This window comes from Vipera ursinii, assembly GCF_947247035.1.
Source record: "Vipera ursinii genome assembly, chromosome: 1".
Lineage (NCBI taxonomy): Eukaryota > Metazoa > Chordata > Lepidosauria > Squamata > Viperidae > Vipera > Vipera ursinii.
Window position 1 is genome coordinate 349265501 of NC_139512.1, and position 16463 is coordinate 349281963.

Genomic DNA, 16463 nt, shown 5'->3' on the forward strand with positions numbered 1-16463 from the left:
AGTCAAGGAGAGAAGCAACCTAGAACTAAGGAGAAACTTCCTGACAGTTAGAACAATTAACCAGTGGAACAACCTGCCTCCAGAAGTGGTGAATACTCCAACACTGGAAGTTTTTAAGAAGAGACTGGCCAGCCATTTGTCTGACACGGTATAGGGTTTCCTGCCTGAGCAGGGGGTTGGACTAGATGACCTCCAAGGTCCCTTCCAACTACTACTACTACTACTACTACTACTACTACTACTATTATTATTATTATTATTATTATTATTATTATTATTATTATTATTATTATTATTATTATAGTTTACTGCTTTGGTTGGGAACCAAGTTCAGCTGATTTAGTCTGTATTCAGTCCTAAACCTGACCCTACCTTTCTTTCTGATATGTGTGAGCTTGCATGTATATAATTAAAATACAAGCGAACGAGAATTAAGGTGGTGATCTTGTGTTTAGCAGTTTATTTTCTTTTAAATGGAGATGATGCTGATATTATGAGAAAGGCTAGGATAATTTTTACGGTGTCACAAGCTGCTGGGGTGCATGCCTGTGTCTGTTAGGTACCATAGGTTGAACCCATACACACCCTCCACTGCCCAAAAAAAACCCCACAAATATCTCGGTTTTGAATCCATACTAAACTACCATCCCCTAGTGGCAGATTGCGGGATGAGAGCTTTTCATTGGGAAAATGCTAATTTAGGCTATCCTGTGCCAATTAAATTTCAAGGAGGTTATAGTATAATAAAATAAAAAAGGGTAAAAACGCTCCTTAAAATTCAGATAACAATCAGTAGTACTGATAGAGGGAGAATATTTGTAGCTTGGGGTTGAAATGAGGGGTTCTTGGCGCTCTCTGACTTGGTTGTTTTCTTCCAGACATTTCATTACCCAACTAGGTAACATCTTCAGTGATGATGATGTTACCTGGCTTAGGTAATGAAAGGTCTGCGAGAAAGCAACCAAGCCAGACAAACACCAAGAGCCCCTCAGCGTTAATAGTGAAAATGGCACTAAGGAGATAATGATCCTGAAGCTCAGACTTAAGCAATAAGTTAGTTCTATCCTCCCTTTAGCCCCGCTTAAAATAAAGTGAAGACATCAAAAGAGCTAGGAATTAAACTGGGAGCCCTTATCAGCCGCTGAGCCAGAAGGAGGAGTTTACATCTCACAGATGTCTTTTTTAACTCCATCAGTCATGATTTAAGATCTTGTGCCACTAGTGATCTTGCCACAAATAATTTTCAAGCAAGCTTTTATCATTTCAGTCTACGAAGAGAACCGTGGAATCCTTTGCCTCCTGACATTTTAATGGGATCTTTAAAGTCCCAGAGCAAGCTCTTAAGGAGTTCAGGATCGATCCAGGCCCAACTCTACAAATTAGCACTGTCAAGTACAATTTAGAGCCTGCCATGGCTATAAATTAGGAACACTTGTAAAGAGATTGCAAGGTTTAAAAGTAGAATTGTGGACAAGGGATTATGCCCGTGGTTAAGTAACAATACAGTGCTGCAGGGATCTGTAGGGGAGAAAACGTGAAGCGGTTGATCAATTTTTAATCTCATTTTATGGAAGGGCCGTGTAAGCATTATTTAGCATGGGGAAAATATTACCACCACATTGAGATGCACAAGGACACCATACGTCCCTTTATGCAGCCTGTTGTTGACCAGACATTGCACTGCTGAAATCAGGTGATGAGATTACCAGGGAACGAGGCATGTTTAGCCTATCGAAGAGAAGGATTAGGAGAGACACGATAGCCATCTTTCCAATACTTGAAGGGCTGTCAGAGAAAAGATCATTTATTCTCCAAAGCACCTGAGGGCAGGACAAGAAGCAACAGGTGGAAGCTTCTGAGAGAGAGAGATTCAACCTGGAAATAAGGAGGAATCTCCTGTCAATTAAGCAGCAGAACAGCTTGCCTCCCACAGTTGTGGATGTGCCATCACTGGAGGATTTCAAGAAAAGATTGGATAGTCCAGACGTCAAAAACAAGGCCCGGGGGCCGGATCCGGCCTGCAAAGTGGTTTCATGTGGCCCGCGAAGCCATCCTGGAAACAGTGAGGGATCGGCCCCCACTGCCTTGGCCCTGGCCCAGAGACCCTCCTTCTGCCAGAGACCCTCAGATCTGTCCCACTCCTGCCCAGGCCCCCATAGGCACCCTTGAGGCGAACGATGTAGAGCTGGCCACGCCCACCCAGTAGGCCATATGCACTCTAGCCACGCCCACCCAGTAGGCCACGCCCACCCTGGCCATACCCACCCGGCCCCCTGAGGGCAACTGCAGTGCTGATGCGGCCCTCAATGAAATTGAGTTTGACACCCCTGGGATAGTCATTTGTCTGGGGTGGTAAAAGGACTCCTGCCTTGGCGTTTACTTCCGGTTTCTGGCAAAAAAAAACAAAAACCCACCCCTCATTGGGTACAAAGGGTTCATTTAACAACCATTCATTACATTCGCTTAATGACCTGCAAATAAAGTCATAGAATTAAGGGCAGGCATGTGGTGACCTGCTCAATGACCACCGTGATTTACGACTGTGATTGCAGGCTCAGTTACCGTTATAGAGAGAGATAAGAACTTATGCTTATTTATTTATCAAATAGATTTATATGGCTGCACAGCTCACACCGCGACTCCGTGAGGCATGCCTTTTCCATGCCAAGGAATGGGATGTAGTCATCCAGAACTAACTGCGAACCAAACTGAACCACGTACCACGTGGTGGGATTCAGCCAGTTCGCACCAGTTTGGCAGAACCAGTAGCTCATTTTTTGTTGCCCGGGCCCAGAAGGGACTTCCGGAAGCAGCATCCTCACAGAGAACCGGTCGTTCGCATATTTGAATCCCACCACTGCGCATACCGCCCCCAAAATTAGCATACTTTAGACAGGGCATTAGGTGAACCCAGCAAACAGAAAATTGGATTAGAAGTAAGTGTCTAATAAACTATGGTTAATCATTAACATGTAATGTGAATTGAATGTAAAAGAGTAGGAAGGCATAGGGTGTAGGCAGACGGCAGTGTAATGTGATTCTGTGATTCTTTGGCAAGGGCAAATGATGACAAGGTTGCTTAGCTTTCCTTGCCTCTCAGTCCTGCCATTTTATCTCTGTAGAAGGAAATTAAATTTTTGAAGAATAAAATAAAATAATTTACCCCATCTCTCAGGAAGTTTTTATGCTACGTTTCATATACCGGTAGCCAGTATAGCTGGAGTGTTTTTTGCTAACCCCTCAGATTTTTTTTTTTACTTCAAGGTTTGATGCCCAATTAATTACCTAATAATGGCACAATTTCTAGTGGTTTTAATAAAGTGCAGCTCTGAAATTCCCCCAAAGTTGCCCAGTCCTCCTTTAGAAGTTAAATCTCTCAAAGAGCTAAACAACATTTCGTGAGAAGTATGTAATATTTCCAAGCAGCAGGGTGTGGAATTATAATTAGAACATACAATGTAATTATGAAAGCAAGTGCAAATAATTGCTTTCATAATAAAGGTGCAGTTCTCTTCAGAATTGAAATAATGGAGTGCTTTTATCTCTTTTAAGATTCTGTGCTATAAGTTAAATATATATGTTCTTCTCCCCCCCCAAATTCTTTTAATTGAAATAATATAGAATGACTGGGAAAAATAATTTGAAAATAAGTGCAATCCACACAATACCTTGAATATCCTCTGTGTGTGGCTCAGAGATAAAGTATATGCATATTACATTTTTTAACTTTAATGTAGCTTCCTCTGACTTGGCAATGCTGGAGTTCATATTAAAATAACATGTTAGTTATAGGGATGTTAACTTAAAACTATAGTTGAAAAATGAGATCTCCCTGTTACCCAAATCCATGCATCTAGTGATACAGAGGAATAATCACCTACTCAGATTTGATTCTTGAGAAGTCCACTCACTCATTTTAGTATGCCTAGAAAATATAAACATGCCTTGTGATCTTGTGACTCAGATTAGCAAATTACTCATAATGTCAAAAGGCCTTGGTTTCATTATGTCATTCAGTATGTCAGAATTCCTCTTGCTGAAACAAGGAAATGTCCACAGTTTTCAAACAGAAGTTTCTGAAACAAAATGCATTTGCAAATGAACTGCCAGTCGTTTCAAATCCATACAAGTGTAGGCTGCTTGTTGCAATTATATACTGGCTAATTGCACTGGGTTTCATAATTTTCCCAACATCTAGATGGCAGAAGCAGTTTGGTTAAGAGAGTGATTTAAGGTTGACCAATAAAAAAAAATAGCCCAATAAAAGCAAGAATCATCAAATGTCTATTTAGTGCAAGGAACCAGAGTAATTCCATGAATAGGCCAACATAATTTCTTTATTATTGATCACCTGTTTACAGAGTCATGCCAGACTAACTGGATTCTCTTGAGAACCAGCAGATAAAGACTTTAAGAGTCTGGCCTCTGCTGCTCCCTGCCACAGAGCGACTCCAAACTGTACCCCCTCTTTACTCCCCCCCCCCTCTTTTTTAGCCAGTGATTCTACCACATTATGTGTCAAAAGCCGGGATAGCCACATGTGCCCCATAGCCCCTATTTATGTCTGTGGAGCCTCTCTCCCCAACCCGTTGATTCTCCATTGCTTTGAGACAGGACCCTCAACAACAGCAAAATAAGGAAGGCCATCAAGGGTGGGATTCAGCTACAAAGCAGCCTGAAAAGGCATTACCAAAAAAATCTGGTTTTCAGCTTAAGCATGGAACCAAGACAGTGTTGGTTGCTCAAAGTGAGAACCTTTGTTAGGACAGAGAAGAGAGTAGAACACACATCCTCATCCTTTGGGAACCTCTCATTGGCCTTCAGAACCATGGATTACCTACAAGAGTTGGGGGCTGAGATGCTTACAACCTTCCTCGGTGGATAACTACAGGGTGGATGCAGATCAAGCCAGTGATGGCTCTCATGTGGGGGCCCACAGAGGTCATCTTTTCCCCACTGCTAGAGCTCCTCCAGACGTTACTCAGCATTATATATTGTTCAGCATTACTTATGATACTCAGCATTATATACTTATAGGTTATGTCCAGTATCCCCATTCACCCAAGGAGGTACATATTTGACCTAATAAAAAAGAGGCATTCACCTCTTTACAACCAATGAACTTTGCTTCTCCACAGCTCCACCCCCTGACGGTACCTAATGTGATCATGCAAAATTGGCAACTTGTTTGTGCATCATGGGTTTGCATATCTGGATGATGGAGGGAATGGTGGATGACTCCCAAGGCCAATAGAACAATTTTGTTTTAATTTTAATTCCATTTATATCCCGTCCTTCTCCGAAGACTCAGGGCGGCTTACAAGCTTAGCAGTAGCCTTCATTCTATGTACATGCCTGCTTATTAGGGCTTTCACACCCCCTCCCAAGCGGCATTATTACAAAGTCAGCTTAATTGCCCCCAACAATCTGGGTCCTCATTTTACCTACCTCGGAAGGATGGAAGGCTGAGTCAACTTTGAGCCTGGTGGGATGCGAACCTGCATTAATTGCAGGCAGCTGGTATATATATGTCTGTATATAGAGCCTAAAAACATTGGGTTAACTTTCACGAATAGCCAAAAGCTAGTTCCGAAGAGTTTGGGTTAGCATTTCAATTTTCAAAGATGGAACTGAAGTCAAAGTCTTTGTCTGTTCTTTTTTTTTTCAACAGAGGAAACGAAGCAGGTTTTGAGGCTAAGTTTAACGGAGTTCTCATTGCCCAAATTCTACTTGCTGTTTGGAATTAGCAAAGTGAAATCTGCGGCAGTCATTGCCTTCCGATCCAGCTATCGGGACCGGTCATTCTCTCCTGGCTCCTATGAGAGAGAAACATTTGCATTGACATCTCTGGAGACAGTCACAGAAGCATTGCTGGAAATTATGGAGGTATGGCAAGGACGTCAAGATACGAGTGTACAAGCATGAGTAAGATACTAGGGTTGCAAAATACGTAATTTGTAGATAATTTAAGTAGCCCTTTAGTACATTGATTTTGGCAAGGGCATATTTTATACAGCAGCGATCAGATTGCATTGACATGTTTTGTGCTGATGTATAACCTTTTTATGATAGGAAATATAAAAAAACATTAAATTCATTTGATTGTGAATTCATGCTAGCTCACAAGCTAGTCCACATATACAGCAGAATAAAGTGATGGAATGGATTTTACCCATCGAGAAAGGGGTGATACATTTCAGGTGTTAAACAAAATGCCTCGCAAGCAAAAGAAATGTATATAAAGAAAAAATATTTAGCTCAGACTGTTTCCTCATACATACGCTGAATCTATAAACATGGATTAGGGTGTTGTTTTGATGCCAATAGACCATTTAAAAATGAGTCTTTCCCACACTAATGCAATGTAATCTATTTTCCCACCTTAAAATTCAACTGTCACCTCCTCTTGCTGGAATAGATGGCTGTTGTGCGTATGCATGAATAAGTAAAATGTGTGTGTGTGTGTGTGTGTGTGTGTGAGAGAGAGAGAGAGAGAGAGAGAGGGAGGGAGGGAGGGAGAAAAAAACTAGATTATTTTCTGTCTCAGAGGGTCTGAGAATAGAGACTTAAGTATGGACTGCAGCCACACTCGTTAGTTATTTTTTTATTATTATTATTTTAATTCCATTTATATCCCGCCCTTCTCCGAAGACTCAGGGCGGCTTACAAGCTTAACAGTTATGTACAGGAAGTCCCCAATTTAGGACAATTATTTCTCTGTGAGCTTGATTGGGTGTTTTTTGCAGATCTTTCACCCAAACTAGGTAACATCATCAGAGCACATCAGCCAAGCTCAGAGAGCACCAAGGACCTTTCATTTTAACCCTGAATTACAAATAATCTCCTTCATTGGGACAACAATTCAGCAATCAGGTCATACGTCATTGCAGTCATTCAGTGAGATGATCACCTCGCTCAATGACTGCAATCCCAGCACTCCCCATTGCAGTCATTCAGCGACCGCTTAGGTCGTTAAGCAGATGGAGCCAAATATCTGCCTGCAGAAGGGGTCAGGCAGCTCCCCTCCATGTGCAGAAGGGAACTGCAGTATTAGACCGGAGAAAAGATGCACAGCTCTTCACGATCCAAGTTTCTCTTCTCCAGCCCAGCGCTGAAGTTCCCATCTTTTCCATGGCAGGAAGGAACTCTGAACTGAAATCCACGCAGGTTTTTGGCATGGAACATTTGCACCCTTGGGTGTTTGGGCCAGTCCCTAAAAACAAGAGGGATGTCAAGTTTCTGAAGTACGGGCTTTTCAAGTGACTCTGAGGCATTGTTTACCTTAAAAGTCCTTCATTCAGCCTAATACACCAGCAAATGCTTGCTCGAAGAAAGCTGGAATCTGAGATCTCCGCCCCTTGCACAATATATAAAAACACAATTCTCCACCTTTCTGATTTTGTCATCAATCATATTCTCCAATTAATTTAAAGAATCAGTTTCCTTTCCGTTAGAACAGGGGTGTCAAACTGCCGGCCCGCGGGCCGGACACGTCACAACGAAACCGCGCCCACCCCATTGCTGGCAATGGGGAAAAAGCTCCGAGACATCACGCGACGTCACGTGACATCGCGAGTTTGACATGCCTGCATTAGAAAACTGCCAAGGTCTTAACTTCTTTAGTTTCAGATGGCCTTGAAGGTACAATCCTCCTCTTCCCCCCCCCCCCAACCTTAAACTCAATCTCTTAAAGCAATACACAAGTTTAACATATGAAATGGCTACTTCTTCATCTCTTGTCAAGCAAGAACATTCGATGTTTTAGCAGCGTTGACAAGGGAGTTCTCTCATTTCTGGGGACTGGTTGCAAATGCCCTGTGCTGCAGATGTTTCGTGCCAAAATCCTGCATGGATTTTGGGAGGGATATTTTCACCCACTCTCCTTGAGGAAGGTGGAGTGATGGCTCAGCAGTTAAGATGCTGGGCTTGTTGGCTGGAAAGCCGACAGCCCAGGTTCGAGACCCGAACTTCGTGCGGTAGAGTGAGCTCCCGTCCTTGCCCTTAGCTCCTGCTCACCTAGCAATTTGAAAGCATGCAAATGGCAAATAAATAAATAGGTCCCACTTCGGTGGGAAGGTAACGGTGCTCTGCAACATTGTGCTGGCCAAGTTGACCGTGGAAACGTCTTTGGACAGCGCTGTCTCAGTGGCCCTGGGAAGGTAGATGAGCACTGCCCCCTTATAGTCAGCAACGACTAGCAGAGTAAAATCCGCAGGGATTCCTTCTTTGAGAGCACAAACACTGCTTTGTGGAGAGACTGTGCCATGCACAGCGCAAAATCAATCTTGCTTTTGCTGTCAAAGAGGCTGGCTGTGAAAAAAATGCCCTCCTGAAATTCTCCCCTGCTTAGATTTCATGGAGGATCTCTTTCAGCCAGCCCCCAGGAGCCAGAGACAGTCCTCTGGGGAGGCAACAGCAGCTTGCATTGTCTTTCTGGGGAAGCCAACAGGGAAAATGGCACATGGCGATCGCATGAACATAGGGCACTTGGCAAACACCCCCCACCCCCATAAATGCAGAGGGGTTGCCAGTGCCCAGATCGCCATCACATGACCATAGGGTTGCTCGTCCATACAGAAGGACGAGGGGTGACATGATAGCAGCATTCCAATATCTCAGGGGCTGCCCCAAAGAAGAGGGAGTCAAGCTATGCTCCAAAGCCCCTGAAGGCAGGACAAGAAGCAACGGATGGAAACTAATCAAGGAGAGAAGCAACCTAGAACTAAGGAGAAACTTCCTGGCAGTTAGAATAATTAACCAGTGAAACAACCTGCCTCCAGAAGCGGTGAATGCTCAAACACTGGAAGTTTTAAAGAAGAGACTGGACAGCCATTTGTCTGAAATGGTATAAGGGTTTCCTGCCTGAGCAGGGATTTGGATTAGATGACCTCCAAGGTCCCTTCCAACTTTTATCATCACCACCACCACCATCATCATCGTTGTTATTATTATTATTATTATTATTATTATTATTAATATTATTAATATTAATATTATTAATATTAATATTATTAATATTATTAACAGTTGTAAGTTTGGACACAGGTCATAAGTCCCTTCAACCAAGTTGTAATTTTGAACAGTCGCTGAATGAATGGGCATTAAGTGAGAACGTTCGATTGTTTAAGGCTGCCAGCGGAAAGAAAATAAAGAGAAAGATGGGTGTCATTTTTCAGTTTCTGGAGTGTGCAAAAACAATCCCACAATTGTACTTGTTCAAGAAATGTCCACTTTCGATTGAGTTAAATGTTTTAATATGACATAATCAGATAATCTTTTGGTTTTCCTGTAGGCATGTATGAGAGATATCCCAACTTGCAAGTGGCTTGACCAGTGGACAGAACTAGCTCAGAAGTAGGTCACATTGCCCTAAACTACAAACTCTGCCTGGGTCTCTTTGTTACTTCCTCTTTCTGCTTGAGGCAGTTTCACTGATGGTCTTATTCTGGCAGGCCTTAATTACCGGCTTTCTTCCTTGACAGGTTTGCATTCCAGTATAATCCATCCCTCCAGCCAAGAGCCCTTGTGGTCTTCGGTTGCATCAGCAAACGGGTGTCGCATGGACAAATAAAGCAGATCATCCGGATTCTCAGCAAGGTGTGTCTTTCGACGTTGTCGTTCTTGCTTTCCCCCACCACCCCCCTTCCTCCTGCAAGCTAAAAGAGCAAGGACGGTCTTGGCAATGTTTAAGATTTGTGGACTTCAGCTCCCAGGGCCGGCTGAGGAATTCTGGGAGTTGAAGTCCACAAGTCTTAAAGTTGCCACGGTTGAAGAACCCTGCTAAAGAGCATTTGCAGACAGGTAGTCTGTGACTTATAACCACAGTCAGGACTATAATTTCTATTACTACGCAAAGCAGTTGTTTGTGAGTCATGCCCACTTTTATGAGTGTTTTTTTTGCCATTGTTAAAACAGGTCATTTTAGTTCTTAAGTGAATAGTGGTTGTTAACTGAGTCCAGGTTCCCCCCCCCCCGTTGATTTTTGCTTGGTAAAAGCCGGATCGGAAGGTCGCAAAGGGCGATCACGTGACCTCGATATGCTGCAACCGTCGTAAATACACGCCAATCAACCAAATTTGGATTACGTGACTGGGGGACGTAGCCACAGTCATAAGTGCAAAGACTGATTGTAAGTCACTTTTTTCAGTGCCATTGTAACTTTGAATGGTCACTAAACAAGTGCTTCTAAGTTGAGGACCACCTGTACTCAATTTTACACTGAGTGGAGCAGCTGTGTTGTTGTTTTTTTTCATGCTTTTGAGAACCAGAAATTTTAGTAGGTTGTATAATAGAAAATGAAATGCAACACCATGATTAAAAGTCTGGTCTTTATCGTATGCAAGGCTATACTGGACCAAAAGCCTCTCTCCTGTCCAGGAAATCTAGATCCAGTCCTCCAGGCAATGTCAGTAAATGCATCAGTGTGAATTTAAAGCAAACCTTGGGGGGACATACAGTTTTAGGCAGTGCTTTTTTTGTAAAAGAAAAAGGTGCCGGAACTCCCACATGTCATACAACCCGCCTTGCCTACACTACAAGGTTCCATCCAAAAAAGGTGCTGGAACTCCGTTCTGAGCGTTCTATGAGAAAAAAAGCCCTGGTTTTAGGGAGTGTCCCTGACAATCACCGTAGCCTTTTGCTACTTAAATAATAAGGGCCAGTGAGAAAGGTAATGAATTACCAGGTGGATAATAGAAAAGGCTGGTCTCCTACAACTCTGCCTTTTCCTCAGATCATTGAGGCTGCCTTTTGTACAGGTAATCCTTGGCCTACAACAGTTCTTTTAATGACTGTTCAAAGTTACTTATGACCATTTTTCATACGTAACAACCGTTCAGCATCCCCATGGTCATGTGATCAAAATTCGGACGCTTGGCCATCGGATCAGATTTATGATGGTTGCTCTGTCCCGGGGTTATGTGATCAGCCTTTGTGACCTGACAATCGGAAGTCAATGGGGAAGCCCGATTCGCTTAACAACCATGTTACTAACTTAACAACTGCAGTGATTTACTTAACAGCTATGGCAAGAAAGGGCGTAAAATGGGGCAAAACTCACTTACCAAATGTTCCGCTTAGCAACAAAAATGTTGGGCTCAATTGTTGTAATTTGAAGATTACCTGTATAGCACTGTGTAATCAGATCAATTCACAGATGGAAGTAAAACTAATGAGCTTTTATAAATATCCAGTGCTGGTCATCTTTGATGCCATTTACTAAATCTCATTTCACACATGCACGTGCACACACACACACAGAGAGACCGCTAGATAGTTAAATATTAGATCTTTGCCTCAGTGTATGTGGAGAGAGAGAGAGAGAGAGAGAGAGAGAGAGAGAGAGAGAGAATGCAGAAGGTGAAGAGAAATATCTAGTCTCAATGGCTCAGTTCCAGGAAAAGCAAGGCAGAACAAAAGGGCTTTTTATTTTATCAGGGGCATCCTGGATTGACTGAGGCAGGAGGAAGCAAAACCACAGTGTGAAAGGAGAATCCACGTCTGCAGGGATTAAAAATCAGTGTAAACAAGCTGATATTACTTTGATTTATTTTTTTAAAACTAATGACAGGGTCTGGAGAGCTGCTTGAAAGGGCCAGACAACTACAACAGCCAAGTTCTGATAGAGGCCACCGTCATAGCCCTGACTAAGCTCCAGCCACTCCTCAACAAGGTAAACTGGTTAGGGTCTCCAGCAGCTCGTTCTGTGTGACCCTGTGGGCAGAAAAAGAGGGTGGCTTCATTGTTCAGGATAAAGGTTAGACTGATCCAGGTGAGGGGATGTTTGGAAGCCGATGCTTGCATTTTTTTTTACCTGTTCCTTATTGCTCACTAGCCGATGTTGAAATTTTGCCGGTGATTTATTAGATTACTAGAGAACCTGAAGAATTGGAGGTATTGCTTTGGTGTGTCTGTTCCCCCTCCTTCCCTTCAGTCACTTGCCGGTTTTATTACAAAATTCAGATACAAAAGCCAATAAACCTCCACCCCCATGTGACAAGAATCAAACCAACCACTTGATGGACTCCATATCACCCTGGGATCCCCAGGCCTGCTGGTAGAACCATGTCTTCAGGGCCTTTTGAAAGAATATCAAGGTAGGGGCCAATCTTATATCCACAGGGATGATGTTCCAAGAGTATCGAGGGAGGGAGCCACCCTGTTCCCCCCCCCTCCTTCTCTTCAGTCACTTTATCACTTCCTGGTTCTCAGATATTCGGTCCAAACCACGGTTTCCAGTTGCGTTTAGATTCAAGAGTGCTTTGCCTTCATTGAAAATATTTTAAAAATATTTAGCTGAAATGTTGTCAGAGAAAAAGCCAAGAAAGTCCAGTTGCCTTTTGGAAAAAACAAAACAAAACACACACCTTTGGGACAATGCCTTCACATGTCAGTGAGGGCAAAGCATTCTTGATATGGATGATTGAGAATCTCCATGGACAAGAAGGGTGGTTGCACCCATAACTCTTCCAGTTACATCTACCCTACCCACAAGAGCGGGAGGCAGCGTGTATGGTGATTCCTCTTTTAAGAAGTCCCATCTAGTCAGACCAAGAAAGAGGGCCTTCTCAGTGGTGGCTCCCTCCCTTTGTTTTCAAAGATACGAAGCAAGAAAGTCCAGTTGCCTTTTAGGGGGGGGGAAACCATCTTTGGGACAACTTCTCTTCTCCTCCTCCCATTTCTTTTCTCTGAATATGGCCAAATCAGTTGCATGTCAGTGAAGGCAAAGCACTCTTGACTGTAAACAGAACTGGAAACCATGGTTTGGACCGCATGTCTGAGAACCAGGAAGTGTTGAAGTGACTGAAGGGAAGGAAGGGGGGAACAGGGTGGCTCCCTCCCTTGATACTCTTGGAACATCATCCCTGTGGATATAAGATTGGCCCCTACCTTGATATTCTTTCAAAGGCCCTGAAGACATGGTTCTACCAGCAGGCCTGGGGATCCCAGGGTGACATGGAGCCCATCAAGTGGTTGGTTTGATTGTTATCACATGGGGGTGGAGGTTTATTGGCTTTTGTATTTGCGGTTTTATCTCTGTAAGCCTCCTGGAGTCACCTTGAGAAAGTTGGACAGCCATGTCAGTTTTCCTAAAATAAATATGCTTGGCGCAGCTTCATGGGCAATATGAGGGGGCAGCCTGCTCATATATTCCCATCCATCTGCCCAAAGTTGTGGTTTTCAGAGAACCTGTAGATCAGATCTTAAGTCTTTCTTTCTTTGTATATATGTGCATTGCTAGCATTGCCTAAATCTCAACAGTTCACTTTGGCTGTGGGTACAAATTTGGAAGGCTGTTTATGGGGGAAAAAATCAACCCAAAGAATGAGCCAATGATAGCAACAAGTAACCGGTCATCACTTGAAATCCCTCCAGAATAAAACTCTCAGGAGAACTTATGATCATCCCATCCAGACTGGGCTAAGTGTCTGTGGAAGTACCTTCTACTTTGTTTTGTACCCATGGTTCCAATTACAGGTTCCCTGGAGTCTGGAGATTGTGCGGTTGCCAGATGCATCCAGTTTTCTTGACACGAGAAAACTTAGCTCCCTTTTTGTTCTGTATCTTTCAGAACAGAACAAATGTAGCATGGGGTCCTAGGTGCTCTCTGAGCTTGGTGGTTTTCTTGCAGACGTTTCATTACCAAACTAGGTAACACCATCAGTGAGCACTGATGATGTCACCTAGTTTGGTAATGAAATATCTGCAAGAAAACCACCAAGCTCAGAGAGCACCAAGGACCCCGCAGTTCAACCCTCAGTTACAAATATTCCCTTCTGTCAAAATGTTGTGCTTCAGTTTGGTCATTTTATTCCTCTTGTTTCTGTTTAGGACTCCCCTCTGCACAAGGTGCTGTTTTGGGTGGCCATGGCAGTTCTGCAGCTGGATGAGGTCAATCTGTATTCCGCAGGCACAGCTTTACTTGAGCAGAACCTTCACACTTTGGACAACCTCCGGGTATTTAACGATAAAGTAAGCAAACCATTTCCCAGAACACACAAGAACAAAAGGAAGCATGAATGTTCCCTTGGCGCTGTTGTGATATACGTCATCTTTTCGCCAGCGGTGAATCAGTTTTGGAGAGAGAAAAAAAAATGAGCTTCTTCCTTGTTGAAAAGTAGCTTGAGTTTTAAGAATGTAATATTGTTTGACATTCCTTGAGTTTCAAGAAACGAGATTTTTATCTTACGGCGCCCAGGGTTATTTTTAATATCCCAGCAGTCTTAGAAGCGCTGTCGTAAGAGTAGGTGATGCATACTAAAATTGTCCAGTAGGGCTGCAGACTAAAATAGAAGAAGGAAGAGGAAAGCAAAGACAAATAGATCTTAGATGCACCCACCTTATGCTGTTTGGTTTTTTTCCCCTCAGAAGTATTTTTAGACTGCCTCAGATTAGAACGTGCGTGGTTTGTTTGCTTTTGATTTCTTGTGAGGTGTAATTCCAATCACCTTAGCTCACTTTTTATTTACTACCTAGGGCTAGGCCAATGTATCTTGTTCAACAAGCCACAATTTATCCCAAAGCTGCTTTTTCAAAAGGCAACTGGAATTTCTCATTTTTCTTTGAAGACATTTCATTTCTCATGCAGGAAGCTTCTTCAGCTCTGACTGGATGGTGGGGAATGGGAGGATTTATACTCCTTGCAGACAGCTGGTCATTTGCATTCTTTTTGAGAGTCATTGAGGCCATTTGAAGAAGCGAAAGGTCTTCAAAGAAAAACAAAGTCCAGTTGAAAAAGCACCTTTGGGATTACCATAACCTGCATGACTGGATGATCTGTAGACATCAAGCCACACTTTAAAAAACTTTGGCCTTATCTGTGAATTCAGCCAAAGACTGTTCAAAAGTCCTTGCTATATATTTTTTTTAATCCTGGTTTATAAAATAAAACATAATGGATGTGTTCACACGAACTCTTCCAGGAATCACCAAGAATACTCCCACCCATATTGGTTTGGTAATGAAATGTCTGCAAGAAAACAAGCTTAGCACCAAAGACTCCACAGTTCAAACTTGAGCACTTTGCAGCCCATGGATGACGCTGCTGCTGAAAAAGGAAACTCTGCTTAATTTTTTTGCCAGTATTCTCTGAAACATAAACTATTATTTGCAGTCTCAGGATACAGAGTAGATTCCAACCAAAGAGAATATATGTATCTCAGGGCTGAATTGTGGAATCCTTGGTCCTCTCTGTGCTTGATGTCCACTGATGATGTTACCTAGTTGGGTAATGAAACCTCTGCAGGCAAACAACCAAGCTCAGAGAGCATCAAGGACTCCACAATTCAGACCTGAGCTACAAATATTTTCTTCTTACAAGTTAATTAATGGGTGTGCCTGCATGGCATAAATCAAGAGTAAGCATGGTTCCTTTTTTGACCTGAGTTTCTGATGTCTCTCTGGCTTATTCTCAACAGAGCCCTGAAGAAGTCTTCATGGAGATCAGGAGGCCTCTGGAGTGGCACTGTAAGCAGATGGACCACTTTGTGGGACTCAATTTCAACTCCAACTTCAACTTTGCACTTGTGGGACATCTGCTAAAAGGTACGAAGGCCATGTGGTGGGTTAATTTTCAGGGCCCAGTCAAAACTGTACACAACAGTATTGTCTGCGGTAGGAATTCTGTATACTGTCCCTATGAATTGCATCAGAAGAGGATCCTAGTGTTGTGATTCAGGGTCAGCCGGTGGGTTCGGCAGTTGGGTCGGACGACTCAGAGGAGGAGGAGGGGGGTGTTGAAGAGCTTGCTGATGATGGCCTTGAGGCTCCGCAGAGCCCTCAGCCGGGCCCCTCCCACCTGGTCACGACGGAGACCCAGCTGTGTGAGCCTGACAGCGTGGATGAAGATGACCCACAGCTGGCCCGGTTCAAGGACGCCCGACGCAGGAGGCAGTCAATCAGGAGTAAACAGAGGAAGGCAATGGGGCACCTCGGAAGGAGGCAGAGAGAGGCCACGCCCTGAACTGTATTTAAGGGGAATGTGTGGGAGGGCTGGTTTGCTGAAGGCAACCGCTTGGATAGTTCCTGTTTCATAGCTCCTGTTTCATGGTTGGTGTCTTGTCTTGCTCTGTTTTATGTTAATAAATTTGGCAGGCTTTATTCCAGCCTCTTGCCGTTTGTAAAGGGGTTGTCCCTGCTTTTGCTGCAGGGCCGGTAGCAGGCTGGTACAGAACACCTAGAGCACTTCTAGAGTTCCTTGAAGGGGAATAGAAGATATTGAAGAGAGAGACTGAAGAGAGAAAGAGAGGGGGGGAAAAACCCTAGAATTAAGAGGCTGAAAGGAACTTTTGTGATAGAAACTGAGATGCACTTCAGCAAAAGACACGGTTTTCACGAAACAAAGCCTTGGTTTGAGACTTGGGTCATTTGTGAAAAGGGGAGATCTGTTTATTGTTCAAGAGTTGGTTTTGGAATACAAAGGCAAATTGTTGCTGTGCGTCAGAGGCCAAAGTGGTTGCCCACTT

The 16463-nt window shown here is 43.4% G+C and overlaps 1 protein-coding gene across 1 annotated transcript in view; it reads left to right on the forward strand.

Annotated features, from left to right (window-relative positions):
- The window catches only part of NF1 (neurofibromin 1), a 232623-nt gene that overhangs the window by 189263 nt on the left and 26897 nt on the right, over positions 1–16463 (forward strand). The window contains exons 43-48 of the mRNA XM_083379640.1: positions 5672–5886; positions 9293–9354; positions 9483–9597; positions 11570–11671; positions 13831–13971; positions 15417–15543. Coding sequence (XP_083235766.1) covers positions 5672–5886; positions 9293–9354; positions 9483–9597; positions 11570–11671; positions 13831–13971; positions 15417–15543 — 762 coding nt within the window. The remainder of the gene's footprint in view (positions 1–5671; positions 5887–9292; positions 9355–9482; positions 9598–11569; positions 11672–13830; positions 13972–15416; positions 15544–16463) is intronic.